Source organism: Meleagris gallopavo, chromosome 22, assembly GCF_905368555.1.
Source record: "Meleagris gallopavo chromosome 22, MGAL_WU_HG_1.1, whole genome shotgun sequence".
Lineage (NCBI taxonomy): Eukaryota > Metazoa > Chordata > Aves > Galliformes > Phasianidae > Meleagris > Meleagris gallopavo.
This window is the reverse complement of record NC_139425.1, coordinates 905867-932290: the sequence shown is the minus strand read 5'-3', so window position 1 is coordinate 932290 and position 26424 is coordinate 905867. Positions and strand designations below refer to the sequence as shown.

Below are 26424 nucleotides of genomic sequence, written 5' to 3'. Positions count from 1 at the left end.
ATCGCTCATGGCTCATCTCCCCGTGGATGTGTGGGAGAAGGCTGCTGCTGTGCTGCGGCCTTGGGGACCTGGAGGACAAAGCTGATGGCTTCCAGTCTCCAGGGCAATAGGAGCTATCTGCAGGGGATGCCCATCGCTGGGGAATCTCCATTTGCACCCTTAGAGCTTGCATGGGCCTGCTCTTGTAGCTGGTTTACTGTAGAGTCGTCCATTTCCAGCTCAAGATGTCACTCACTAGAGATGCCTGGTGCAGAGCAGGCCTCTGTGCTCTGGAAATCCCCCCCCTCCCTTTCCTCTGCATGGAGCTGTGAATGCTGGCATGGAGCCCCAGCCCGTCCATCCCAGGCCTCTGAGCCAGATCCGGTTGTCTTTTATTTCTGCAAATCCCTCTGGGGTGTCCTTGCCATCTGGACTCTGTGTACGGCGAGCAGATAGCTGAAATATCTTGGGAGGGGTGACACTGCTGTCGTTCCCGAGGGGCAGAGCAGGAGATGTACGGTCACACATTGTGCCCAGTGGCTGCTGCTCCCCATGGGCTCTGGGAGTTCCCAGGGAGCATCGACGACCGCTTCCAGAGTGTCCTTCAGTAGGAACAGTTTCTGGATGCTCTCTTGTGTGCGCTTCTCAGAGCCCTTTAGCACCTCTGAGGGTGATCCAAAGCCGGGCGCTGGGCTTGAACATAGCTGAAATTCTCCTCTCCCAGGGCTGTCGTTCAGCTGTCCTGCGACCAGGCGCTCTGCTGAGCTGGGGCCGGTGTTCGCATGCCCTCTGCTGGCCCGGCTGCAGCCCAGGCACAGACTGGGCCCTGCGCGCTCCCCGCGGAGCTGGCTTTGCTCCGCATGCACACCCCCACAACGACACCCCAAACTCCAAAGCCGCCCCCCGCCAGCAGGCAGCAGCTGCTCGCTCGTTTTGAGCTGAATGCCTTGGCTCCCCTCAGTTATAGCGCGTGCAGAGCCAGGGCTGCTGGGGGGCTCCCAGAGGTGGCACACACGCGAGCAGCCCTCAGCCCACGGCTGTGCTCAGATCTCCTCTGTCCCCAGGGCCTCCGCAAGCCGACAGTGGAGGAGATCACACATGCCAGAAACGCCATCGTGACGCCGTCGCTGTTTGGCAGCTCTCTGGAGGAGATCATGCTGCGGCAGCAGGACATGTACCCGGGCCACAAGCTGCCCTGGGTGCAGACGCAGCTGTCGCAGCAGGTCCTGGCTCTGGGAGGAGAACAGACTGAAGGGATTTTCAGGTGAGCCTGTGGGGTTCTGTGTTACTTTTGATCCACCCACACATCAATCCTGAAAGCTGAGAACTGGCGATTGACCTCCGCGGGGTTCCCCTTCCCTGAGAAGAGCACACTGCCAAACAGAAAGCAATGATCTTTCCCAGGCTCAGGGTGGTCAAGTAGCATCAATCCATTTGCATGTATTGTCACAAGGGAAACCCTAGGTGTGATTTGAGCTTGTGACAGCACAGCACTGAATTTCTGTCAGACAGCAGTGGCTGCCAGTGCAGGGAAGGGACAAGCTCAGGCTGCTGGTGGAGCCGCATCTGCAGCCATGGTGTGTGAGCTTCCCACGTCTCTTCTGGAGAAAGTCTGTTCCCCTGTGAGCCCATGTGCTCCTTTGGTGCTGGCTGTACTCCCTGGGAAGGAAGGGGCTGCCTGGTAGATGGAAGTCTGAACTGACTAGGAAGGACAGCACCAGACAGGGACCACTGCACTGCACTGCACTGCTGTGACTGCAGCATCCCTTGCAGGAGGCAGGCTGTAGAACGGGGCTTTGCTAGAGAGTAGCTTGCACTGACCTTAATACAGTGCCCTACTTGTAGGTTTGCTGCTTTTCTCCTGCTTTCAGTGGGTAATTAACACTTGAGAAGTTGCAGATAATTATCACATGTGGGATCTCCCTGAGCAGGTCATGCTGAAAGGCAGACCAATGCCGATCAGTACTCTCCAGTGTCTGAAAGCAATTATAAAAGGATGACAGAAACTGTCAGATAAAAGCAGTTCATCAAATGCAGCACTTCAGCCTTGATGATGCACACAACTCAGGATGTTCTGCTGTGGATGAGCACGTGAGGATTCCAGAGAGACAGAGTATCTGTATGATGAACTCAGGGCTCTGAGTTTGGTTTTCTTTTGTTGTTTGCTTGTTTTAAGATTTGTGTTAGTTTTTCAGTTATTAAAATTAATTGAAGGTAAGTCACAAAAGAATCAACTTTGCCTTGCAATAGTTTCTGATATCTTGGCATATTTTAGCCAGAGGTGCTTTTATCTCTGGGCTGACTGTGCTGCTGGAGGGCCAGTTACAGCTGATGTGTGAGGGAAGGAGACAGGTGGCTCTTCTACCTGCATTTTAAAGCTGTGTCTAAAAGCATTCTTTCTGATGAGCTGCTTCTGTAGCTGCTGCTGGTTTGTGCTCCCTTCTCCCCAGTGCCCCAGAAGCACTTTTGGAGGCATGGTTTGCTGGCCAGCCGCCACACCAGGCATATTGCCATGTACCATTTGCCTTCTGAAGTGTCCTTGCTGTGCCTTTGCTTGCAGGATACCCGGAGACATAGATGAAGTCAATGCACTGAAGTTGCAGGTGGATCAGTGGAGAATTCCAAGTGGCCTCAGTGACCCCAACATCCCAGGTAAGGGAATGCCACGTGTGTGTGCAGCCTCAGCCATGGTACAGAGCAGAGGGGAACGAGTAGGAGCAGCCCAGGATACGTGCTGCTGCCTGGGGATACGTACACACCACTGTACTCTGTGAGCTGTCATCACCAACTGGCTTTTTATTCTGTGCCTTTCTGCTGCTTTTCCAAATGCTGTCCATGGGAAAGCATTGGGGGTGGTGGAGGATCTGTCAGAGTGAGGCTGTGCAAGCCAGGCAGCGTGCAGGGCAGCTGAGACCCGGCCAGCAGCAGCAGTTTTGCTTTCAGCATCTCTGAGTTACCCTCTAAGGTGAAGCAGCAGAAGTGCAGAATCCTTTATCTGCCTTCTGGTTCCTGTGGCATTTTGTCTGCTTGTCTAGTTTGTCTCTGAACATGGTAGGAAGGCAACCAGAGTTGTTCTCATGCACCCTTTCTGTGCAGCCTCTCTCCTCAAGCTATGGTATCGGGAGCTGGAGGAGCCCGTGATCCCCCAGGAGTTCTACAAAGAGTGTATCAGCAACTATGAGAACCCTGATGCTGCTGTGGCCGTGGTGCAGCTTTTGCCGGAGCTCAACAAACTGGTGCTGTGTTACCTCATACACTTCCTGCAGGTAGGCAGCCCAGCCATCTGCTTCTCTGCCACCAGCCCAGGACATAAGGGGCACGGTTAGCAGGAGAGCTGTGCTGTGCCATCAGGTGGCTGTTAGGGCCTCTCACGCATGTTTAAGGTGGGATTAATGGAGGGAGTTTTGCTGGGTGACAGTGTTCCCAATCTTGCGGGGTATGGGACTGTTCTCAAACAGGGACAGGTTGGGATCTGCAGGATATTCCCTGCCTGCAGAGGCTGCCGCACCATCGGCTCTGTCAGAGCGTGGTGGTCTTTCCCTGTGGATGAATGGTGGTTGGGGTGTTGCCCTTCAGGGAGCCACATCTCTGCTGTCCTTGCACCTCTTCTTAGACCCCGTGTTTGGAGTCTCTTGTCCTTTTCTGCTGCTCCAGCTCAACTTTTCCTTACCACTTGCAGATCTTTGCTCAGCCATCAAATGTGGGCAGAACAAAGATGGATGTGAACAACCTGGCCATGGTGATGGCCCCCAACTGCCTGCGCTGTCAGTCTGACGACCCTCGCATTATCTTTGAGAACACACGCAAGGAAATGTCCTTTCTTCGCATGCTGATAGTGCACTTAGACACAAGCTTCATCAAAGGGCTGGTCTGAGGAGCTGGCCCTGGGGTCCAGGACGTTGCTCTGGGGAGTTGTTGGGTGCCTGAAGTCTTCTCCCCTCCATTTATACTTTTTCTGTTGTCCTTGCTGTTATCACACTCTGGGTTAGCCCCCAAACATCTCCCAACTTAAGACCTCAAAGACAAGGACTAGACAATCCTGGAAGGCATGGGATGTTAAGCAATAGGACCTGGAAGTCCTTGGACATACCAGCCCAGATGCGGTGGTTCTTGGCCTTCTTGGGTGTGTCAGAGGGGGAATGGCCTCCTTGGAGCTGCAGGACTGGCTGTTCATTGAAGGAGCTGTGACATCCATGAGACACTGCACCCTGGGACAGTGAGACTCTCCATCTCCGTTCTGAAGGCAGAGTTGGCTTCAGGTAGGAGGACATTGCCCCTGCATTGTGACACGAGTGTTTCCCTCTGGTCCTGGTGGAAACACCGCCTCTCTGGGGATAATTTCATTGCCATGGAGCCAGCCTAGTCCACCTCTGCAGACTTGTTTGAAGGTGTAAGGGTTGTTCTGGTACCCCACAATGCTGTTGGTAGAGGGATGTGAAGGTGCAGGGGATTTTCACTGAGGCAGAGGCATTCCCTGGGCTGCCAAGGTCAGTGGAAGCATATTGCAGACCTGGAAGAGGAGATGCCTGAGCTGCTGCTGCTGGGTGGCCAGAGGGAGATCCTGGGAGCTCTGGCAGGCTGGCTCAGCACAATATCCACCTCACCCTCTCCTTTAGGCAGCTTAAAAGCTGCACAGCACATGAGATCAGCTTCGGGGCCAGCCCAGTGCTGAGCTAAACCAGCAGCATTCACACTGTGGGGCCCGGGGACAAAAGGAAGATTCAATAACCTCCTTGGTATCCCTCAGTGTGGGCTTTGTCCTCTGGGAAGGTAACCCCAACAGCTTCGCAGCTCCTTTCAGCCAGCCCTCATTGCATATGCTGCACAAGCCAATACCAGTTTTCCTGAAGAGCAGCTGAGAACCAGAGGTGCTCAGAGCACCCACAGCACCTCCTTTTCTGAGCACCAGATGCTCTGTCCTCCCCCATGTTCAGCCAGGTCTAAAGACAGGAGGGAAGACCACTGCAGGTGAGAATTGCCCCTGTGCTGAGATGCTCTTCCATGCAGAGTCAGCAGCACTGTGAAATGCTGATTCTGCTGGGTGTCAGCTGTGGTAGCTGTGTTCTCCCCACCAAACCCCTACTGGAGTTGCAGAGGACTTAAAGAGAAGGTGAAGAGAGAGAAGAGAAGAGTGGAAGCAGGCTGAGCAGCTGCAGTGTGGTGGAGCCTGCATGGGGCAGTGCAGGCAGGCAGCTCAGTGTCCTCTCTGCTGCAGTTGAACCCCTGCAACTTTCTGTGTGCCAACAAGAAGTGAGGCACTGCAGGGGCACCATCTTTCAGAGGCAGCACATAAATTTTCCCGCAGCCTCCAGATACTGTTGCATACTTATTAGCAAACAGTAGTTTCTAATTCTGTGACATTCTGGCATTCTCCTTTTTCTTTGAAGTGTTTTTCCTGCTGGAGGCAGGTCTGCTGCAAAAGCTGTGTGCTGGTGTTGTTCATGCAGTGCTACATCTGCTGGTAGCATCCATGGTTGCATTTGCATTTCTGCAACCCCTTCCCTTCATGCAGGGACCTGAGAGCCCCCCTGTGTTGCAGAACCAAGTGGGGAGCCCAGCAGGGAGGTTTCACATTGATGTCTGAGTCTGAGCCAAGCATTTGGGCACAAGGTACCATGTGCAGGGAGTTCCCTGAGCCTATTTGAACTTCTCTGAGTAGGGTTTCCAGAGCACAGCTCTGCTCAGAGACCTCCACAGTGGCAGTTCAGTTTGTGCCTATGTTAGCCGAGGGTCATGGTCCCCCTTGTACCCCGTGCTTCTGTGATCCAGGAAACCTTGTTCCCTTGTCAGGACTGGGCCTGCAAACCCCACAGCTGTGCGAGGATCTGCTTTACACTCTCATCCTTCACAGTGCTTGCAAGCAATTCAGCTCTATTTGGCCTCAAAAATGCCAGCCTCCTTGTGCTTCGGATGTGTGGCCGCATTCCCAGAAATGCAGGCAGGTGGTTACCAGCTCTGCTGTGTTCTGCCAAAATTTCAATCACTGAACAGGCTCAGGGTGTGCATCTCAGCCTCCATAAGGGGCTGGGCCAGCTGCCTGCTGCCTGCCCCTTCTCTGGGCTGCAGACACACTGCCTGCAGCCAGCCACCACCCCGGCCATCCATGCTATCCCTTGCACTTAGCTGTAGCAGGCAATCAGAGCATAGGCATTTGCTGCTATTACATATAAATGCTTCTTGCCAGGGCTGTAAAATAGGCTAATAAATTACACTGGATATTACTTTCTTTGCTGACAGATTTGTAAATACGAATCAGTAAAGCAGCCTCTCCTCTGTTATAATAATAAATACGATCTCCATGTTTGTCCCTGGTTTTTCTTTTTTGTGAAAAAGCACGGCCATGTCTGCCTGAAGCTGCATTTCCAGCCTGGATGTCAGGATTCATGAATAATGGGGAATTCATGAATAATTTGGGAATGAGCATGATGTCAGCACTTCAAAACCAGGCTGTGGGCTATTGCTGTTGTTCTTAAAGCTGGATGGAGCAATGATGGAGCATTTGGTTAAACTAGGGAGAGAACAGGTGGAAGCAGATATAGGGAAACACATGGGACCAGTGATCTTTGGGAACCTTTCAGGGTCAAAAAGGGATTAGGCAAGTTCATGGGCAGTAGCTGCACGCATGGATACTCAGAGGATAAGGTGGGGATATGCTGCTAATATCCTTAATCCAGTGGTCATGGGCACTGCAGGCAGTGTGCAGGAGGTGGCTGGCCCTGCACAGCCTGTCCTGGTGCTGGAGGTGTGATTAGGCTAAGCTGGCCGGCTGGGGCACTGTTATGTTCAGACTGGGGGACTTTCTGGATCTTCCCTCCATCCCCACTCCAGGAAGGAGCTGGGAGCAGGGTGCTGGTGCTCCAGACTCACACTGGTCACACCCTGTGTGCTGTTGGTGCTCTGGAGGTGATCGCAGTCCTGGAGGCACCGGGAAAAGGCAGTGTGCCTTGAGCACAGCCATCAGGGGCTGCTCCTGGCACACAGCAGTCCAGGATCGCCTGTGTGGGCCCAGTCACGGGCACAGTCACACCAGCCTCGCTGGCAGAAGAGACAGGTGGGACCTGGAGCCTTCAGTGACGAGAGCAGAAGGAAGAGCAATAGTGTCTTAACCTCACACAGCCCTTTCCGAGGTAGATGTCTGCAACCTGATGTCTGAGTGGCTTTGCTGTGAAATGGACTCACTGTCCAAATCAAGAAAGCCTACAAACCAAGTGCATCAGCCCAGGCTCAGAGACTTGAACTCCCCCTGCCATTGCCCCGGCCTGCCTTCTTACTGCACTGTTTAAAACGTCGTTTTACAGGGCTGGGCTCAGCACAGCCCTGTGCCCCTGCCTGGCTCCCATCAGCAGAGCAGGAGGAAACCGTGCCGGACAGCCATACAGACACAGCTCACCTGGCTGCAATGCTCTGGGGAGAGGCAGACCTGGCACCTGCCAGGGAAGCGTAACGTGTCCCAAGGGATGAGCGTCGCGCAGTGCTGGGTGTTCTGGGTGGTGGTGGTGAATTTCTGGATGTTTTCAGCATGGCTTTTGCGCAGAGCCTGGAATGAGCTTTTCATCACCTCTGCCATCGTGTCCTGTGGATCTGCACATGAAAATGGTGAAAGTGATCCTTTCAGCTATCAATTGCAACAAGCCCCTAGGGCTGCTGCCGGCCATCTGCCTCGGTGCCTGGAGAGGCTGTGCAGCTACCAGGGGCTGAGGGGCGGCTGTGGGACTGCTCACACAAGGCAGTGGGAAATAGGGCTCTGCTTTGAGGGCTGCCTGGTGTTGTGCAGGACATGGCAACCACCAGACCACCCATCCTGCTCGCTCGTCACCCCTCTCCATAGAAGGGCTTTTTGTAGTCTCTCATTCCCCTGTAAGTATGAGGTGCGCAGGGGTTCCATCTTCCCCAGGATCCCTTGGCAGTGGGAAGTCTGTTGTCAGCCTAACCCTCCTGCCAGGCTTTGCGCTCAGTCAGCCCTGAGGTGAGACAGAGACCAGAGGAACAGGCAAGCCTGCGTCAGGAGCCCTGCAGCAAAGGAAGGAGGCAGACGGGAGGGCCTCTGTCCTGACGCTGCCCCACACTGGGTTTGATGTGGGCACAGCAAAGCAGTAGCAGGTTCAACAGAACCGGCTGGTGAGGCCGGCACGGAGCTGAGGCTCTGCAGAGCAGTGCTGAGGCTGTGTGGGCACACCCAGAGATCGTCTGGCGGACATCACCAAGGGTGAGATGGATAAGGGCAGTGTGTTTGCTGAGAGCTGCTGCTTTCAGAGTTCCTGCCACTCTCAGAGACTCCTCCCGCCCAGGGCTTACTCCTCCTCACCATCAAAGCCATTGCACTTTGTCTGAAGTGCTTAGTGGTTACTGGTATGCAAAAGGGAGCTTGAGTATCCCTTTTCCAGGGGATTGCCTTCCTCGCTGTCTGTCTGGAGGAGGAGTATGGAGATGTGAGAACATGAGATTGAACACGAAGGCTTTCTGTGAAAACATGAGCAAAGAGAAAGCACAAAGATCCTGTTGCTGGTGTTGAGAGGTCCACAGGGAGAGGACTGAGGTGCTCATCAGCAGATGGGAGTTTTAAATTGAGGTTCAGTATCGCAGTGCCTACTTTACCTGCTGTTATTGAGGAAGAGGTGCACCCCAGGCCATCAGCCTTTGGGCACAGCCAGCAGCTGCCACGTGCTCTTTTGGCAGAGCTCAGGTGCAAGCTGGAGCCCAGTGTGGAGCTGGAACCAAACTGCTGCTAAGGAGTAACCCGAGGGACTGAGATCTCAGGTGCCAGGCTTGGGTGCTTGCAGGATTCAGGGCCCAAGCCCATGAAGGCATTTAGAAGACTGAGACCAAGGGTGTTTTCACAAGCTGCTGGTTCCCCAAAGCAAGTCTAGTGATATATGTCAGCTTATCTCCACTTGCAGCCCAATTTCCTTCATTCCCCTTAGAATCAGAATCAGCAAGGTGATCTCCAAAATCATCCAGTCCACCTACCACCAATATTTCCTGTTAACCCATATCTCTCAGTACATCTAACCGTTTCTTGAACACCTCCGGGGTCGGTGACTCCCCTGGGCAGCCCATTCCAGCGCCTGACTGCTCTTCTGGAGGAAAGCCACGTTGTGCCGGAGCCGGTGCTTCATTCGGCTCCCAGGCAGCAGCAGTGAGCACACGGGCTGCAAGGGGCTGTGGAGAGGAGGGAGTTGGAGGAGGAACGGGTCCCTGTCTTTTGAGGAGCTGTTTCAGCAGAAAGTGCCGCCTCCCCTGAAGTGACAGCCCTGGTGCCTGCTGGGGAAGATAGATGTTTCGCAATTGCAAACAGTACCCGGATCCCGCAGTGACGGTGCGTGCTGCCTCCAAACGGAAGAGCACGGGGCTGCTCTTTAGAAGGCGGGGAGCTCCGCCGAGCCGCGCCGGCCCCCATCCGACCCCAGCCGGCCCTGCGGCACAGCCGGCACAGCGCGGCGGAACGGCAGTGACCCCGCGTGGGCCGCTCCGGAGGCGGCGGCTCCGCCTGCACTGCCGCGTGCTGCCGCGGGGATCAGCGGCGCGGCACGGAGCTGCTCCCCGGCACTGCTCGAGGGCGGCTCGGCGATAGCGCAGCTGTGGGGATGGCTGTGAGGAGGAAGAGAGGCGCTGCGTTCTGGCAACGCGCCCCCTCCGCCGCTCCCGCAGCGCCCCGCACGGAGCGCAGCACCTCTCGTGGTCAGGTGAGAACAGCGTCGCTTCCCAGATCGGGCAGAGCAACCGTTCCTGGCTCGCGAAGCCCCGTTTCCCACAGGTATATCCGCGATCCCGAGTGACCTGGAGGCGGCTGTGATCTGGGCTCCTCCCGTCCGCAGAACCCGAGGGCTGCGCAGGGTGCGGGGCGGCTTCAGCGCCGGGTCCGAGCCGTGCACCGTCCGTCAGCAGCTGGCACGAACCTCCGTGTGCCGACAGGGGTTTGCCCTCGGAGAGGAGGGAGAGAAAGGGAGAAGGAGGAATTTCCTCCAACCCAGCAGCTGCGGGGTCCCGGAGGATCCTTTCGTGGGGAAGGGGGGCCGAGGGCACGGAGCGCTGAATGTGGGGAGTGGAAACTCTCAGAGCAAGGAAATAAACGGAGAATCGCGCGGAAACACCGCACCCCGGTGTTGTGGAAGTATGAAAGCAATGAAGAAATCTATTTCCCACAAAGCTCTGAGAAGATTTTGTTTAGCGCCGTTGTAATTCCTCCTGCTCTTTACATCCTGCCGCAAGAGCGCTTCCCGCAAAGATTTTTGCTGCTGCGTGTCAGCCCTTATGACAGGCTTTCGGCTGTCATAAGACTCAAAAAGGGTTCGGACTGGCAACGCACAGCGCAGTGCCCGCAGCACGACGCGCGCTCCCGCGCCCCCTGAGCGCCTCGCGCGCGATGCCCGCGTGCCTAACGGCGAGAAGGAGAGGCGCTCGGCCCCGCCCCGCTCTTAGCCACGCCCCACCATTGGATCAGTCCCGCCCTTAGCCACGCCCACCCAGCCCTAGCCCCGCCCCTCCCTGGCGGCGGGTGGCGGCGCCGCAGCGAGGCGGCCATTTTGTGGCGCTGCGCGGTCGGTGGCGCTGGGCTCTGCGCGGAGCGGGGCCCGGGGGCGGCGTTAGGCCGTTCTCAGCCCTTTTTCCTGTACGGATCTCTCGGTAAGAGCGCGGCGCCGCCCAGGCGGGCTGGGCTCGCGCCGACCGCCCCGCGTTGCGGGCCCGCGGCGAGGCGAGGCGAGGCAGGCCGGGCGGGCGCGGCTGCACGCGGCCCCGCGCACAAAGGGCCGGCCGCCCCTGCGTCCCTCGGGCCGCGCCGTGGGAGCACCGAGCGGGCGCCGCTCCCCGCGGCCGCGCTGAAGCGAGGGGGGTCCGGGCCGCGCCCCCGCCCACCGCCCCTCGCCGCGGCCCGCGGAGCCGTGCGGGTGGCTGGGGAGCGCCGCGGGCCCGGCCCGGCACCTCGCGGCTGCGGGATTGGAGGTGGCGGAGCGGCGGGGCCGGGCACGGGGGGGTCCGCGGGGCGCGCGGCCGCGGGGGCGGAGCGGGGCGGGGCGGGACCGCCGCGGGGTGACGGTGGCGGAGCCGCGGGGTGACTGACGGTGCCGCGCCGTTCCTGCGGGCGGGACCGCGGGGCGCATCCTCGTCCTCTTTGTCCCTTTAAAAGTCTGCGGGCCGGTCGGTACAGGCATCTCCGTGCGTCGTCCCGAAGCCGCTTCGTGCCGCTCGCCCTTAGCGCGGTCGGCCGGAGGCGGCGCGTTGTTTTCTTGGCGGTGAGGTCAGAGCGGAGCCGAGGTGTCCCGGCCGGGCCGTGCGAAGCAGAGCTGATAACCTGGGGCTCCTCTGTGTCCGTAATGAGCATTTGTATCGCAGTGCTGCCTTTGCCCCGGACTCGTTCCGTTCCTGTGAAGGTCCCTTTTCCAGAAGTGCCCGACCAGCATTCTCTGTATAATTATTTCATTAACTTCTATGTGACTCGAGGTGGTTGGAGAGCTGGAGGCGGTGCAGGTCGGTACGCGCCGTTCCCCCGGATGTCTCGTGGTGCACGTTGTCACCAGTAACGCCGTCGCCGTGTCCGCATGGACAGATTTCACTTGAGCAGTCAGATTACAGTCTGCTTGTCTGTAATCCAGAGTAATTAATTAAGGTCAAGTTGAGAATGAGGCTAGCATAGTAATTGCTTATAACAGTACTGCCTTGATTGAAATGTAAGAAGCATATAATTAATTCTTACCTTTAATTGGATAAGTTCTCCAAAGCTCTTTTTCTTGCTCCTGCAGTTCTTGGCTAATCTAAGCAATGATATTGACCTAAATTCTCCCTCTTGGTCAGAGAATGAGGGTGCAATCCCTAAATTAACTGTAGGGCATGCTAAATTCTCCAGAAGCTCAAGGGCTGCGGTTCATCAGCCCTTGACAGGAGCAGATGTGGTGGCTTGGGATGGCCATGCTGACCATCTCTGCTCGCCTCTGTGTGGCTCCATCCTGTGCTATGTGTGCTGGGCTGCATGAAGGACACATGGGTGAGCTCTGGCCGTTGGTGCATTCTTAGGGCTGCCTGTTGATGTAGATGCGATGCTGTTTTGGTGGCGGCTGCTTTAATTTTTTTTTTTAAAGAAAAGTTGCAGATGTTTTGGACTTAATGGCCCATCGTGTTAAGAAGTGTTGTTAAATGTGTGTAACGCGTTTGTTCTTTTACAGTCTTCAACTATCTTTCCCTTGCTTACAGGGTTATCTTAACTGTTGGAGCCTCCTGTAGGAAAACACGTCTTTCAGGTAAGGAATTGACTTACTGATTTTAATTTGACTCTGCTGTCAGTAGCTCCATAGCCTGTGCTGATCAAGAAAATGCTGGGTCTGGTGGCTTTGAAAGCTTTATTGTCGTTGTTCCAGTGCTAGATTTAAGTGTTTGTGCAGGTGCAGAGCATGTCCATGCTGGCTGACTGCAGATGTGTGTGGCAGAAAATAACGCTGTTAAAATGTAGTATTTATTCCTTCTTGAGATATGCTGATTTGTTGACACGCCATTGTGTGGTTTTACTAGGCTCGAGAGCCAACCTTGTTTGAATGTAGCAAGCTGCAGTCTGCTGTGTGTGTCACAGAATGGCACAGAAGGGACCTTAAAGGCCACCCAGTCCCAACCCGTGCTGTGAGGTGGTTGTTCTCCACCCGATCAGACTGCCCAGGGCTGCATCTGTGGCCTGGAACACCTGTAGGGATGAGGCACCCATGCTGTTCTGAGCATCTTTGTGATCCTCCTCTGGACCCACTCCAACAACAGCACATCCTTCTTGTGCTGGGGGCCCCAGGCCTGGGCTCAGTACCACAGGTGGAGCCTTAAGGACAGAGCAGAGGAGGACCATCCCCTCTCTTGGTCCACTGCCCCCTCTGTTGATGCAGCCCAGGGCACTGTTGGCCTTCTGGGCTGTGAGCACTGCTGGTGAGCTCATACCCGGCTTTACATCCACCAGGACCTCCATGTCCTTCTCCACGGGACTGCTCTCAGTGAGTTCTTCTCCTGGTCTACTCTTATATCTGGATTAGCACCACCTCTGCATTCGGCCTTGTTGAACCTCATCAGGTTCTCATGTTCCCACTTCTCAAGCTTGTAACTTTGCGTGAACTCCATTTCAGGTAGGGTTCTGAAATTAGCTAAGAAGCTATTAGCTGTGTCAGTCTGTATCTCTGGGTACTGTGTAACTGCACTAAGTGGGATACTGGGAAGGAGCTGTTGTCTGGTAGGTTGAGGGGTTTGTTTGTTTTTTTGTTTTATTTTCATGTGTGCATGATGTTAGCAGCCAAGCTTTCCTGGCCTTGTTGCTGAGGTTAAAATACTAATTCCAGCACAAGCTTGTTCTACTACTTAATCTCAGCACTTCTTTCCGAGAAATGGAGAACATCCTCTAGTTCTGCATAATTTTAGTCAAAACACTCCTTTGAATTTCTGTAGTGCTCCAGCTGTAGAACTATGTGGCTTTGGCCCTGGGACACGGATGGCAGTACTGTTGAGTAGAGTTTGAGTTGGGTTTTTCTGTTTTTCTTAATGCTGAAATCAAAAAGGCTTCAGTAGTGTATCTGAGGTTACACAAAATACCACACTTGAATTGCTTCTTCACTCTACTGAGCACTGCTAATGGCTTTTGTGTGACGTGATCCTCTGTACTCATGTAGATCCTGTGCTTAGGTTGCATCTCTGTCTTCTCAGTACTGCTGTCGTCAGTCTTGCAAAAGGATGCAGTGACTTTTTTTCCCCAGCTGCCCTTTTGTTTCTGAGCTGGGAGAGAAGTCTGCGCAGCCTTCAAGTGCACCCCTTCCCTTTCTTTTTGTAATAAGCCTGGAAAGTTGCATCCTCCTTACAATGTGGCACACACAGGTGCGTCTCCTTAATGTAAATGTGACATCTCAGCAAAATTCATGACCACGTAGTGTGCAGGGTTTCACTTCGTTTGTCAGGAAAATATCCTGTTCCTTATCAACAAGGATGGTATGGTCAGCATGGTTGGGGTAAAAAAAAAAAAAAAAAGCATAATGAAACTGGAGGTGTTTTGTGTAAGTGTCAGAACTCTGTACACTGGTTGGCTGTGAACAGTGGTCGTTAGTGCAGATAGTGTAGATTCTATGAAAAACATTTTTGGTTTTGTTTTGTGTTTTTGTTTTCCCCAGATTTTCTTACAGATGTTTTTTCAGTGTGACTTCAAAGAATCACAACTCCAAGCCTGCTAGTGCTCAGGTACTGTTATCAGATGCTTTTTTGTGCTGCTTTAGTGACTCTTTGCACTCAGAGCTGTTCCCTAGCCGGAATACATGTTGATGCCCACCATCTTGGGTTCAGCAGCCTGCTGTAAGGGTATAGGATGCTGCTGGGACATCCAGAGTGACAGCAAAGCCAGTGATACAACATCAGGTCAAAACTGAGCTTGTCAGTTCAACACCTGAGGTTTTGAGTTTCTTCTAAAGTGTGGATTTGCTTGAATTCCAAGGCTGCTCTCTGACAGTGCACCCTGGCAAATGGCTCCAACCTTACCTTGCTGCGATACCACTCTCAACCAAAAACGTGAATGTGGCCTTGCTGTGAGTTTGTCCAGGGAGCTTTGTGGTGTGTGTTGTTCTTTGATTTTGAGGGAGTATGGAGCGGGAATGAGAAACAGTCCAATTTATTCCTCTTCTTGATTTCATTCTCAGTTGACGTAGGCAGCCATCAGGCAGGGCAGAAATGTCTTTTAAGGGACAATTCTATGCAGTGCATTCAGCATCGTGAAGTGGATTTATGCAACTTCAGGGAGGCAAAGAGGAGAAATTATGGTGAGGCTGTGGGCTCCATTAGAAGTTTAGAAATTTAGCTTCAGGCTAAATTAGAAAGATAGAAGTGGCTGTAGTTTGTTTCTGTCACTGTCTTCTGCCTGGAGAAGCCGTGCATGTATTGACACGGAAAGGAAGTTTGGATGAAGAAACTTCCTGTAGAACTCTGTTTGCTTTTCGTAGGGCCAGAATGCTCATCCCTGAGCCGTGGGACGGCTGTAGGTCATCCAAGGGGTGCTAATGGAGGAGCACTGCCTTTGGTTGTCTTGGTGTGGGTTTGCTCACATAGCTAGCTGCTCGTGGCACACTGCTGGCTGTGTGGATTGGTGTGGAGAACTTTATCATGATTTTGGGTAATTGTTTCCCTACCACCCAGCAGCTCACATGAGCGCTGTTTAAGTTGTTAAACATTTGGACTCCTCATTTCCTTGAATTCTTATTGGTCGGTAGATGTTGTGCCTTAAGAAATCCTTCACACCACACTTAACTCTTCCTCAACTAAGTTCTAAAATCAGAGATCTTAAGAATCTGCAGTTGGTAGAATCTTTCCAAAGACAGAATTGTTCTGTTTTTTCTTTTCCTCTGATTTGTTTGGCTGCTTTTGTGGGTTTTTTTTTTTTTTTGTAGTGGTCAGAATTATTTCTGAGTAAGAGATATTCTAAATACATATCTAAATAAAGTATTATGTTTTCGTAATACTTAAAATATCTTTTAAGCTCTGAAGTCTCGCATCTTGAAAAGCTGTGCTTATAAAATCAGAGGATGTCTCTTACTTGAACTTGCTGAAGGCTTCCATTCCAATTTTTTTAATTGTTTTCAAATAATCTATATTAAAAGATCACTTGTTGAGGAAGTTTAACCCCCATGGTTTTGCAGCAGAAACCCACCAGCTTAAGTAGGAGCTGTATTGCATCAGAAGTGATGACTCCAGTTCTGTGAATCTGCGTCTGCTGTAATTGTTTTGCAAAAGAATTTTGATGTGCTTCCAGATCTGGAGTGCTCAGGCACTTTGAGCCCTTGACTCAGCTCTGAAGTCCTGGTTTTGTTTATGTGCTGTTTCTCGTGTTTGAATGTTTCAGAATTGAAGCTTCCTCTTTTTTTAGTTTCGGTCCTCAGGGTTGAAGAATGTTTGGGCGATAAGAAGGTGGTTGGTGCTGTGATATTTCCGGGCTTCTCTCAGTAGCAGCTCTCATCCTGTGAGAAGGAAAGAGAGTGTTAGATTTGGGACGGAGTAATTGAACTGAAGTCTCTGAATATTTCAGATAAGCTTTAAAATGTTAGCTGCCAAATAGTGGCTAGATAGACAAATTCCTAACTGCTCTTCCCACTTCACTCTCTTGGTAAAACAAAAGGGAAGGGGGGGGGGGGGGGGAAAGATAGAGGGGGGAAAAGCCCCAAAGCCACCAGCAGGACTTGTTGTGATTAACAAGCTGTTGGAGGAGATGGCGAATGCAAATTGTAACCATCTGTCCTGCCTCTTTAGCCTGATGTTTCACCTCAGACCTTCTCAATGATGTACGCAATAAAACTGAACGTATCCGTAATTTCATTTAAGTGCATTTGGGTAGATGTGCTGTATGGCAGATTTAACCTATTCAAACATATTTACACAGTACCCTGAATTTTGAGTTAGTTGGGATGTACAAAGTTTGGTATGTTGTCTACTGCCTTAGTTAATGGAGGTGTTCTGGAATAACTGGTGTGCAGAATAGAAGGAACAGCAAGTTACTGGTGGGTTCTGTTTAGTGAAGGATAAATAAATGATGGGGAAATTTGATCAGGATTTGCAGAGAGTCTTTAAGGACCTTAGGATTGATCTATAATTTGGATCACGATAACCAGCACTACTCTGTATTGCAATATTTCCAGATTAAACTGATACTCTGTATGATACTCTGTATAATTTTATAGGAATGGTTTTTTTTTAAGCTCTAAAGTACTTTTTGTCTCAGAATTCATGCAATTCTCTTTCTTCCCTGTAGGTGTACAGCAGCACAGGGATGCTCATGACCATATAAGCAGCGAGCTTCTTCTTGGTGAGTATAAGCACAGATCCTCAGTTTTCTTAAATGATTTTTTTTTTTCCCCTCAAGCATTTACAGCGTATTGTAAAATTCATTTTTCTTCATTCTTGCAAAGGCTGTGGATCCCATTCCTATAAATTAAAGCCTTGTATTCTTAAAGCAGAAATTGCAGACTTTCAGTTGGTTGAATAAACGGTAGTTTGATCAAAGTAGTTATGCTTGAATATAGCTTGTATTGATTAGGGAAAGCCTGCTTTATTCCATGATTTGAACCCTTTTCCAGAATCTTTCTGCCTGTTCAGTGTTTAAGTGTCTCTAACATTCGTGCTACAAGAGAGAAAAAAAAAAAAAAAAATAGGAGAAAAGAAACCAGAACAGTTAAATAAGAGATGATAACAGAATAAGTAAGAGATGGCTGAAAAGCATTCTTTTCAGTATCATGTACTTATTTCTTTAATTGCACTTGGTAATGGAAATAAACTTTACTACAAAAATTGCCCACATTCCCAATTTCTGCTTCTACATTGGTCTCCCCACCAGTTTGCACTGCCAGCACAGCTGTGTGGGTTGTTGATGAGATGGTGAGAAGTGACATTCTCACTGTCCTCTAATCTCAGGGAGAGTGTGAGGATGGCGACCCAGGAAGGGTGGTTGGTTTCTAACGCCACTGCTGCCAGTGCTTTGAGGAGGTCGTGGCTCTGCCTGCACAGGGAGCAAATGCAGGTGTCAGCTGGGGCAGTCTGCCTGCAGAAACTGGGAGTCAAGCATGTCTGCAGTGAAACTCAAAGCTTTCTGCTTTGCATGGGTGTTTCAGTGATAAGGAGTTAGTTATGTGTTACTCTTGTGGAAGTTGCAAGTATCAGTTCAGGGTTCGGTTTTGGTGCTGTTACTCAGCCAAAGAGTTTGCTTCCTGCATGGTGCTTGTTGGTCAGGCAAACTGAAAGCAAGAAATCAGTGTTGATTGCAGTCTGTTTGAGAATCCTGTGCAGTGCACATAAGAACTGGATGTAGTCTGGCATCTTGTTTGAAGTGTCTTTGGGATAGAAAATGGAGATGTTACAGTATTCCTGGGAACTTGTTGCCTTGTCTTATAGTCTGCATGTTTAATTCATGTTTTTTCCTGTATCTGCTCCTGTTGCAATTTAAGAAAAGGAGGAAAAAAAAAAAAAAAAAAAAAGCAAGCTAACAAAGCACTTGATTGGAGGTGTGCATCAATGTGTGAAAGGCCATTGATAAGGATACCCTGGATCTTGGGTTTCCTTGTAACCCTTACTCAAAAACTTGCATTGCTGTGAAACAGTGTGTGTGAATGGACAGGCAGGACCAAAGGATTCCTTGAGTGAATAGCTAGTGCAGCAACTCTCTGGGTATTTTAACTGGTGGGTTTTCAGTTTCCTTTTTTGTTCAGTATAGGATGAAGTACAGTGAGACATACTGCCTGGCAGCAGTGGGGCTGGTAGGCATGGCACACGCTGACTTTGTAGGCTGTAAGGTCTGCTGTAATCTGCCTCCCAAGTCAGCGCCAAAATGTTTTTCTGTGGTGCTGTTTCAATGTTTGTGACACTATGTGAGTCTTCATAAGATGTTGTTAGGGTTGTATAATGTAGCAATGTCTGTAGCTTGATACAGCCATTACCTTTTCTCATCTGCAGGTGTGTGGTTTCAGCACAGCATGGCTGTGGTCATCCACCTGCAAGGTCTTCTGATTGTGGTGGGAACCGTGGACTTCTCTGCACTGACCATCCCTGATGGGGGCAAGCATATTGTAGGGGGTGAATTGGGTGAGGCTTTCATTGTTTTACCACTGATGAAGATGCAAGGCTTTGCATGATGTATGCAGATAGTATAAGTAAGAGATCAAAAGTAAGTGCTGAGCAGTAGAAACCTGCTGTGCAAAATGCGATTGGAGTTGGTCCTTGTCAGTTCCGCAGTATGCACGCAGATATGCTAGCAGTCTGATTATTCAGAACAAAGTGCTGGAGTGAATGGCAGTCAGCTTATGCTTTGTGGAACCTCCCATTACTCTGTCTTAGCACAGAAGCTGCTTATGCTGCTATATGGATAGAAAGCAAGATTCATGCTTACAGGAAGCAAAATGCACTTGGGTTTTCTGCTGCTACATTTCAGATCTCGGGGCTCTCTTTAGCAGCCTGAGTGCTGCATCTTCAGCAGACGCAGGACAGTCTCTTGCTAGTTACTTTCTCTGGTTTTGCAGATGCCTTTTGTTAATGCAGTACCTGCCCTACCTGCCTCTTCTTCTTCTGTAGCCCTATGAAATGCCCAGCGATACAGAATGCATTACAGGAGCTGGACAGAATCTTGACCATCCCAAATAAAACTTAAGACCGCTTTGTACTGAATATTTATGTATTTTATCTTGTGTTGATGCAGTTTGCCAAAGCTAACCGTGCTCCTTCATCTAGCCAGAGGACTGCAGTGATTCATTGAGTTCCTCATTTTCTTTTTTTTTTTTTTTTCCATGTGTTGGGCTTTGTTGGAGGTGGGAGGGGATCCCTGGGTTTGTATGTTAAAGAATGAAGGAGGTGAGGCTGAATCGTGGGACTGAATTTGCCATTTGAACTGAAGTAATACTCTATTTGGAAGTGGAGCTGGTTTAAAGGCAAGGTTTTGTTCTGATGCATTGTTCATAGGGAATGGTTTAATCGTATTTGTGGGTGATCTGGAAAATTCTGTTTGTGCAGGTAAGTGAGGGTTTGGAAACTGCAGTGACTCTGCAGTTTCCAGAGAGAAGATACGAGGCTATTACTCATGAGTTTGCTATAACTGCTTGCTTATGTCCTATATGTCAGTATAAGGAGATGCGTCAGTTACAGAGGAACTTTCTTCTTTCAAAGCTTCCTGGTTCACCAGATCGGGGGCTGAACACTGATGAAGTTTAAAAGCTGAAGAGTAAGAGTTGCTACAGAGTGGAGCAGGCTTGTTCTAGAAGACAAAAATCATAAATCCCCAAAGGGATCAGCATTCATGTTAGCATATTGTCCTCTGCAGTGTCTTGATAGAAGTGTGAGTACCAATTAGGAAGGTACAAGTAATTGAATGGTTGGATAGTCTTTTAAATCTGAATTACCTCTTGGTGACTCTCAGAAGGAGGGAAAGGCTCTGCCTCTTAAACAACAGAAATGTGTGCTTTTTATGACATGGATTTGGAAATACTTTCTGTTGAAACCAGTGACTTGTCTGCACTCTGGAGTATCAGTTCCTGAAAAGCTGCTCATAGTCATTGCAGAGTAAGAAGTTTTAAGAATACGAAAAAGGAATAAGAGCAGAGAGAAGCCTTACAGCTTTGGGGAATAATGTTCTGCCAAGTGTGTCTGCCTGAGGAAGCTGATCCTGGAATGAACTGCGTGTGAAGAGGACAGCCTGCTTTGCAAGGAAAGTTGCCAAGCAGAGAGAGCACTGGGCTGAACCACCTTGAGTTGGGGGCTAGAAGAACCCAAAGGAGCCCAAGAGGGAGGGGGAGTCTGGGGGAAGGGATGATGAGCAGAGATCTGAAATCCTTTTTTCCTTAACGTCTCTGCTCTTGTTCAACTTGCTGATCAGCTGCTCGCCCTGGTGTTGGCTGTGTTGGTGTGGTTAGTGTGTGCTCTGGCAAATGCTGACGTTCAGCTGACTCCAGCTGGAAAGAAGAAACGGTTCAGATTCTTACCAGAATCTGCAGCCCCAGTAAATATTATCAAATGGCTTCTGCTGTTTTTTCAGATTTCCCTCTCAATACTCTTCCATTATTATTTTCTTAATTTAACATAAGCTGTAGTGCAGCCTTCCTTGCCAAAGCTGGCATGGTTTTGTTTATGAATAGAGGCCCTGTTGTGTGAGGCAGTGCTGCTGCAGCCAGGAGGCCGGCCTGCCCTCCCACTGCCTGCTGTAGGTGAGCTGAAATGCCCCTTCTTTGGGACCCCCGCTGCTGAGGGGCTCCTTTGCAGAGAGCTTCATTCACGTACTTCTTGTGGCACATTGAGGTGCTTGGTCTTAATGTGTCCCTATTTAGAAAAGGAATAGCAAGTTTAATACTAGGTGAGGAATCCACTTGCAGCCCCAAGTTCTGCTACGTTACAGCATTAAGCAACCTGTATGTGCTCTGCATTTGGAGACATGGAATTTGATTGCTAATGATAGGAAGTGGTAATTCTTGATGTGAGTCTGCGATGGAAGTATGGATGTTTGAGGTGTGGATGGATATATTCCTTAACAAAGAAATAGCAGATTTTTCTTTTTTTTCTTTTTTCTTTTCTTGTAGTAACTAAATATTTCTTTTGAACTGCATTAGTAGTGATGAGGCAACAAGTGTTCTTCAGTACTTCGCTATCAGGTAGATTTTGAAAGGTTGTTACTGTGTGTGTTTCTGCTGCTTCCTGTTTACTGGATTCCTTGTTTTTATCAAAACCAGGAAGGGGAGGGGGGGGAAATTATGTCAAGAATCTTCTGTCTCAGTCATGGTTTGCAGAGTTGTTAATTGACCTGGAACTTGGACTAGTGGAGAAAGGTTGAGCTTCAGTCTTCCATGGTCCAGTAGCTCCCTTGACAACACTTTTTTTTTTTTTTTTTTTTTAATGATCCTGTATACAATATCAGTGGGGAAGCCTTGCTTTAGAGATAACTGCCCTCATTACTTTCTGTGAACAAGAAATACTAAGGTCCCTTAACATCTAGGTTTTGGGGGTTATGGTGCAAAAGCTTATTTTGTATGTGTCTTGATTAGTGATTGATATTTAATTGCATTTTTCAGGGGAATAAAATCAGCAGTGTTGATATTACAAAATGACAAAACATCCTCCGAATAGAAGAGGGATCAACTTTGAGGTGGGAGCCCAGTTGGAAGCCCGTGACAGATTAAAAAACTGGTATTTTTTTTTTCAAAAACATTCATATTATATTAACTTTAAGTCTTTAATATCTTAAACACTTTATATTGATACATATTTAGAGTCCTTGCCATTGGTTTGTAGGAAAGCAGTTAATTTCCAGAAGCTTATATACCAGTGCTTGAAATGGGCAATGCTTGCTGATGTGTTGTGCTGGCATTTCTAGAAGTGTGCTCGTGCTGTGTGTGTCTGGGGAGCAGGGCTGCACACAGCTGGCGGGGCTTTGTGCTCACATTGGGAAGTCTGTGCTGGATACAGCTGATCGTGTAGGCAGTGTGAAGAGATGAGTCCTCTGGAGGACGGGATACCCAGGGTTGTTCCTCACTGCTTCCTTTCCCATCGCTGTTTATAATTTGTAGACTTCGAAGTCTGAAATTGTTCCAGCATGCCCTCACGTGGGGCCATCAGCTGCCAGGGTACTGAGTGGGGAAACACCCTGGTTAGGAAATCTGCTGTGGTGCTTGTCTTGCAGATTTGAGTTTTGAGGATTTGAGATGTTGGGGGATTTGAGGGTTTTTTTAATCAACTACCGCAGGAAGGGGAGAAAGGGCCTGAAAGTCAACTCGAGCCAACTTTGAGCCAACTTCAAGCTTTCTTACTCTATTTGTTTTAGGAAATAATCATAGAATCATAAAATGGCCTGGGTTGAAAAGGACCAAATAACACTCATAACTGAAAATTGCTAGAGTCAAAGGCTACTTAAATACTAAGTGGTTCTTGTTAGTGCCTTAAGATGTCTTCTCTCTACAGAAATCAGTAGTTAGTTAATTTTTATTTAAGAATCTCTGGGTTTGGCATAACTGAATGTCAGGCTCTGGAACATGCAGGCAGGATAAATGTGCGCAAGTGGCTGTTCAAAGCCTCTGGGCACCCCAGAAGGATTGTGTGCTGCCCTAGAGATGTGCAGAACTTGTTCCAGAATGTATCAGTCGTGTGTAGAATCTCTTTTCTTTCCACGTACAAGGAGATTGGAATTGTTAAAAATGAGTAAGCATAGCTCTTCACGGAAAGAACATGAAGCACAAACACTACGTTGTTCTTGGATTTTGTTGCCTTTCCTGTGTGACAGAGACGTGTAAGTAGGGTATTAATCCAAATCTGCATGCTGTATCTTTTGTGTTCTGTTTATACAAGAAATAATGGTAAAATCTGCAAAAAAAAGACTTCAGGCCTGTTTGCTGTGTAGGCTTAATAGACGTACAGCTTAGTGTGGATGGGCTCATGGCTACCCATCTGGTACGTTTGTGCCTCAGGCTATGAGTATGTAGCTCTTACATTGGGAAACTTGGTGGACTGGGATAGAATTCTACACTTAGTACTTTCCATACATTCCTTAGCTTAAATTTAGTTTTAGACTTGTAATATATCCAGACTTCAAGCTCTCTTGATTCTTTTTTTTTTTTTTTTTTCTTTAATGACCTGTTTTGTGCTTTGTGTTCTGCAGCTCTTTAACCTCATAATGTAGTTATTGGTTCTTCAGTTCTGAATGTTTTCATCTGCTTGCTGAGCTCCTGAAACCTGGGTCAGAAAGTCCATCTTTTCCTGAGTGATGATCTCTGGATATTCAGGGGTTGTGTACCAAAACCTGTAAGGTCTGGAGGCTTAATTACCAATGTTAGTAGTGACAGACAAGGGACCTTATCTATTCCATTCTTAGAAGGTGTGGATTTGTAGAGGAAGACAGGCTAATCTTCAGTACTTTCACCTGTCAGTGAGTCAACAGAGCTGCTCTGTGGTATGGCTACAGTGCTCTCCTCTTATTTGGATGCAGAACTTTTCATTTCCAGTGCTTGTTCTTCTCATTCTAAACCTTCAGAGGTCCTGGCTATAATTGTGTGCAGATTTTAGGATTTTTCTTACAGAAGTCGCCTCTTAGGGTGGAGGGCTGGCCTTGACTTCTGTGCTCAGTACCAAACACACCAAACAGTTGGTGAGCCATTATTGCTTTCAGTAGAGCTTTGGAAAGCAGTTCATCTTGGAGCCCCGTTTACCTGCCCTCACGGCAGTGGCTGTGCCCTGCACTGCAGGTTCTGCTTGTTCAGTGTCTGCATGTTTGAATGGTGCCAACCTTCCAGCCCTACTGCATAGAAAAAACCTGCACGCGCTAGTGGAGGAACCAATGCCACGGCTGCTCCTTGCAGTGTGTAGTGCATGTTGCATCTTTTAGAGAAAACAAAATCCCTTACCAAAGGTTGCTTTGCTGTATCTTTATTCACAATATATTGAGCGTCACTTCAATTCCTGATGGAGTTGTCGGCATAAGATCCTAGATTTTGAACTCCAGAGAGCACAGTGGGTACTTGAGGTGCTTGTCCTAGGTGGTTTGGTTTGGTTTATTAAGGCTTGTCTGATGTGTGAAACGTGTCATGAAAGGCCTCTGACAGGGTGTGCTGACCTGGGGGCACGGAAGGGGAAGAGCTGTGTCCATCAGACAGCACCTCTGTGCGTGCTTAAAAGGCTCTTGGTGTGCACAGTGCTGGAGTGTGAGGATGGGAGAAGGGACTGTCCTGGTGGTGTAGCCCTGGGTCCGAAGGACCCAGAAAGGCTGGCTGTGGTGACTCTCCTGCACATACATCTCTGCTGCATTGAATTCTTGGTGGTTTTCATTTTGTTTTGGGTTTGCTTGTTGGTTTGTTTTTTTTTTTTTTTTTTTTCAATTGTGAAGTGCAGTTTTGCACTCTTGATGGTTTTTTTTAATCATTTGAAGTCTTCACTGCTGGCTAGCTGCAGATATTGCTTCCTAATGAAAAGAGGATGAATGTGCTGCTTACCTCCAGCAGGCAGATGGTGACATCTCCTGTTTCCATACTTTAATGATGCTTCTTTGAAGTTCATCCATCTGTAATGCAAGTAACATAGGAAGGAACTTGATTCTAGTCAAGGTTCTTGAGTTTTGGTAAGGTAATCTTGTAATGAGTGTTGTACTGCTGTGTTACGGCAGAGACTGTCAGTGTCATGAGTGTAGTTGCTCACACTGTCAGCTTTGTTCCAGTGCTGAAAACATGGAAATTCACAGTAGTTGTGCTTCATAGTACTGCTCCTCCTGGAGGTTTTCAATCCTCGGAATTGCCTTCCTAGCTCCAAGAGAAAAGGGGTTGTATGTAGGAAAAGGGAGATAGGCTAGTCCAGGCCTGCAAGAGGGGAGCTCCTTCAGTCATCACTGTCTGGTGGAATTTCTAGATATTCACTTCTTCACAGAAAAGGACAGAGAGTTGCCTTGTCTCTACAAGAAACCTCCCTTCACATGGCTTGCTGTGCTCTGACAGCTGTAGTCTGAGGTTGCCAGTTGCTGTTAATCAGGACTGTAGAGAGTTGTGCTGTTGAAGTCTTAAATTGTTGCTTGGATTCTTATGGAAATTAATTGCCACAGTTTGTGTCTCTCAGAAGCTTCCCCTTATTATTTATCTAACTCGTTAGCATAAGGCCCTGGAAGATGCAGACTCGCCATTCCTTTCAGATTGAGATGTAAGGCCGTTTGTTTTGGTCTCCTGACAAATCACAAGAAGTTACCTGATTTCATCTGGCTCGTCAGCACGTTAGATAAACATTCAGATCAGTCTCAGTTGAGGATCTCTTACTCCAAGTCGCTTATCTGTTCTGAAAGCCCATACAGCCAGCTTAATTCTTCCTTCATGGTCTGGTGGAGGATGGACCATACGTGGACTCATGCAGGCTGTGTTCTTTTCATGTCCTTTAGGTCAGACTTCAGTTCTCTTGCTTTTTACTTTGCAAAACTTTCCAGTGTGTTTTCTTGATAAACAAGCTTGAATTCCTTAGATTACTTCCATCCCATGACGTGTGCTTGCATGGGTTTCCTGTGTTACCTTCTGTGTAGATCTGTGAGGGCGTGTGCATCCTGATGTGTTGTGCTTGCTCAGGGCTCTGAAGGACGGGATTAAATATTGGAGGAAGGATGCCTGCACTGTCAGTTTGTGCTCAGAGCTGTTGAGAGCCTGGGAGCTTCTTGTCTTCACTTTCAAGTTGTCAGGCGTGAGGCAGCACTGTGCTGCTTTGTATCCAAGAGGAAGGTCGCACCGGGAGGCATTGAAGCTTCTGGTTGGATGTGATGTAGCTTCTGTCAGGTTTAATGTTCCAGTCAAGCACTGAGCATCTGTTTGCTGATGGTGATTGCTTCAGTGAAGGAAGGCTTGTTCATACTGCAGTGTGTTAGCCAGGAGCTGCCTGAGAGCTCTGGTTCACTCACCTTTGACCAGGCTGAAATGGGTCTTGCTGTCAGATATGGTTTTTAGTGCTCTTGTTGATGGATCAGCATGTTTCCCACCATCAGGGAGCCTTCAGGAGGTGAGGTGAGCTAGGTGTGGATGATGCTGGTGCATGCTTCTGGGGTGATGATTCTTTTGGTGTAGTCTCCTGTTCCTTGTATGAAGAAGGGAGCGGTCTTGGCTGAATGGTTTATTGGCTCCTGTCACTTAAGCATGTCTCCTTAGCAGGAGAAAATCAGTGGATTGAGTGTATTTCCCGGGGATGGGCATCTGTGTGGAACACATTGTTAGTTTTGTGCTGAGTCAGTTCTGGGTCATCCCCAGCAGAGTTCTCATTGATCTCTGAGAATCTGAATGAGTCCCAGCTCTGCTGCAGTCCCAACAGCAAGAACTGCTTCTGCTGGGAGTTCCTGCCCCCATTTCTGCTGCTCTGTGCAGGGAGCTGTATACTGATTGTTGTCACTGCTTGTGCTTAGTAATGTGCAGTTCCTGAGGAGTAAACCATCTCTGAAAGAACAAGGCATGTGTGGAAAGACTGCAGATCTTTCCTCCTTGTGAC

The 26424-nt window shown here is 49.4% G+C and overlaps 2 protein-coding genes across 13 annotated transcripts in view; both read left to right on the top strand.

The window, feature by feature from the left end:
• Positions 1 to 6282, top strand: part of LOC100539630 (rho GTPase-activating protein 39-like) — a 41753-nt gene extending 35471 nt beyond the window's left edge. Inside the window, exons 7-10 of the mRNA XM_085241474.1 lie at positions 1044 to 1243; positions 2540 to 2631; positions 3076 to 3245; positions 3659 to 6282. Coding sequence (XP_085097600.1) covers positions 1044 to 1243; positions 2540 to 2631; positions 3076 to 3245; positions 3659 to 3853 — 657 coding nt within the window. The 3' untranslated portion in view covers positions 3854 to 6282. The remainder of the gene's footprint in view (positions 1 to 1043; positions 1244 to 2539; positions 2632 to 3075; positions 3246 to 3658) is intronic.
• A 4162-nt stretch (positions 6283 to 10444) lies between these two features.
• Positions 10445 to 26424, top strand: part of PHF20 (PHD finger protein 20) — a 65419-nt gene continuing 49439 nt past the window's right edge. For 4 of the 12 annotated variants that reach the window (XM_085241732.1, XM_085241731.1, XM_085241730.1 and 1 more), the window contains exons 1-5: positions 10445 to 10602; positions 12166 to 12212; positions 16718 to 16771; positions 18412 to 18540; positions 21507 to 21621. In XM_085241732.1, coding sequence (XP_085097858.1) covers positions 21539 to 21621 — 83 coding nt within the window. In that variant the 5' untranslated portion in view covers positions 10445 to 10602; positions 12166 to 12212; positions 16718 to 16771; positions 18412 to 18540; positions 21507 to 21538. Of the gene's footprint in view, positions 10603 to 12165; positions 12213 to 12907; positions 13071 to 14099; positions 14167 to 16717; positions 16772 to 18411; positions 18541 to 21017; positions 21090 to 21506; positions 21622 to 26424 lie in introns of all 12 variants that reach the window. The other 8 variants (XM_085241724.1, XM_085241723.1, XM_085241726.1 and 5 more) reach the window with 8 other exon arrangements.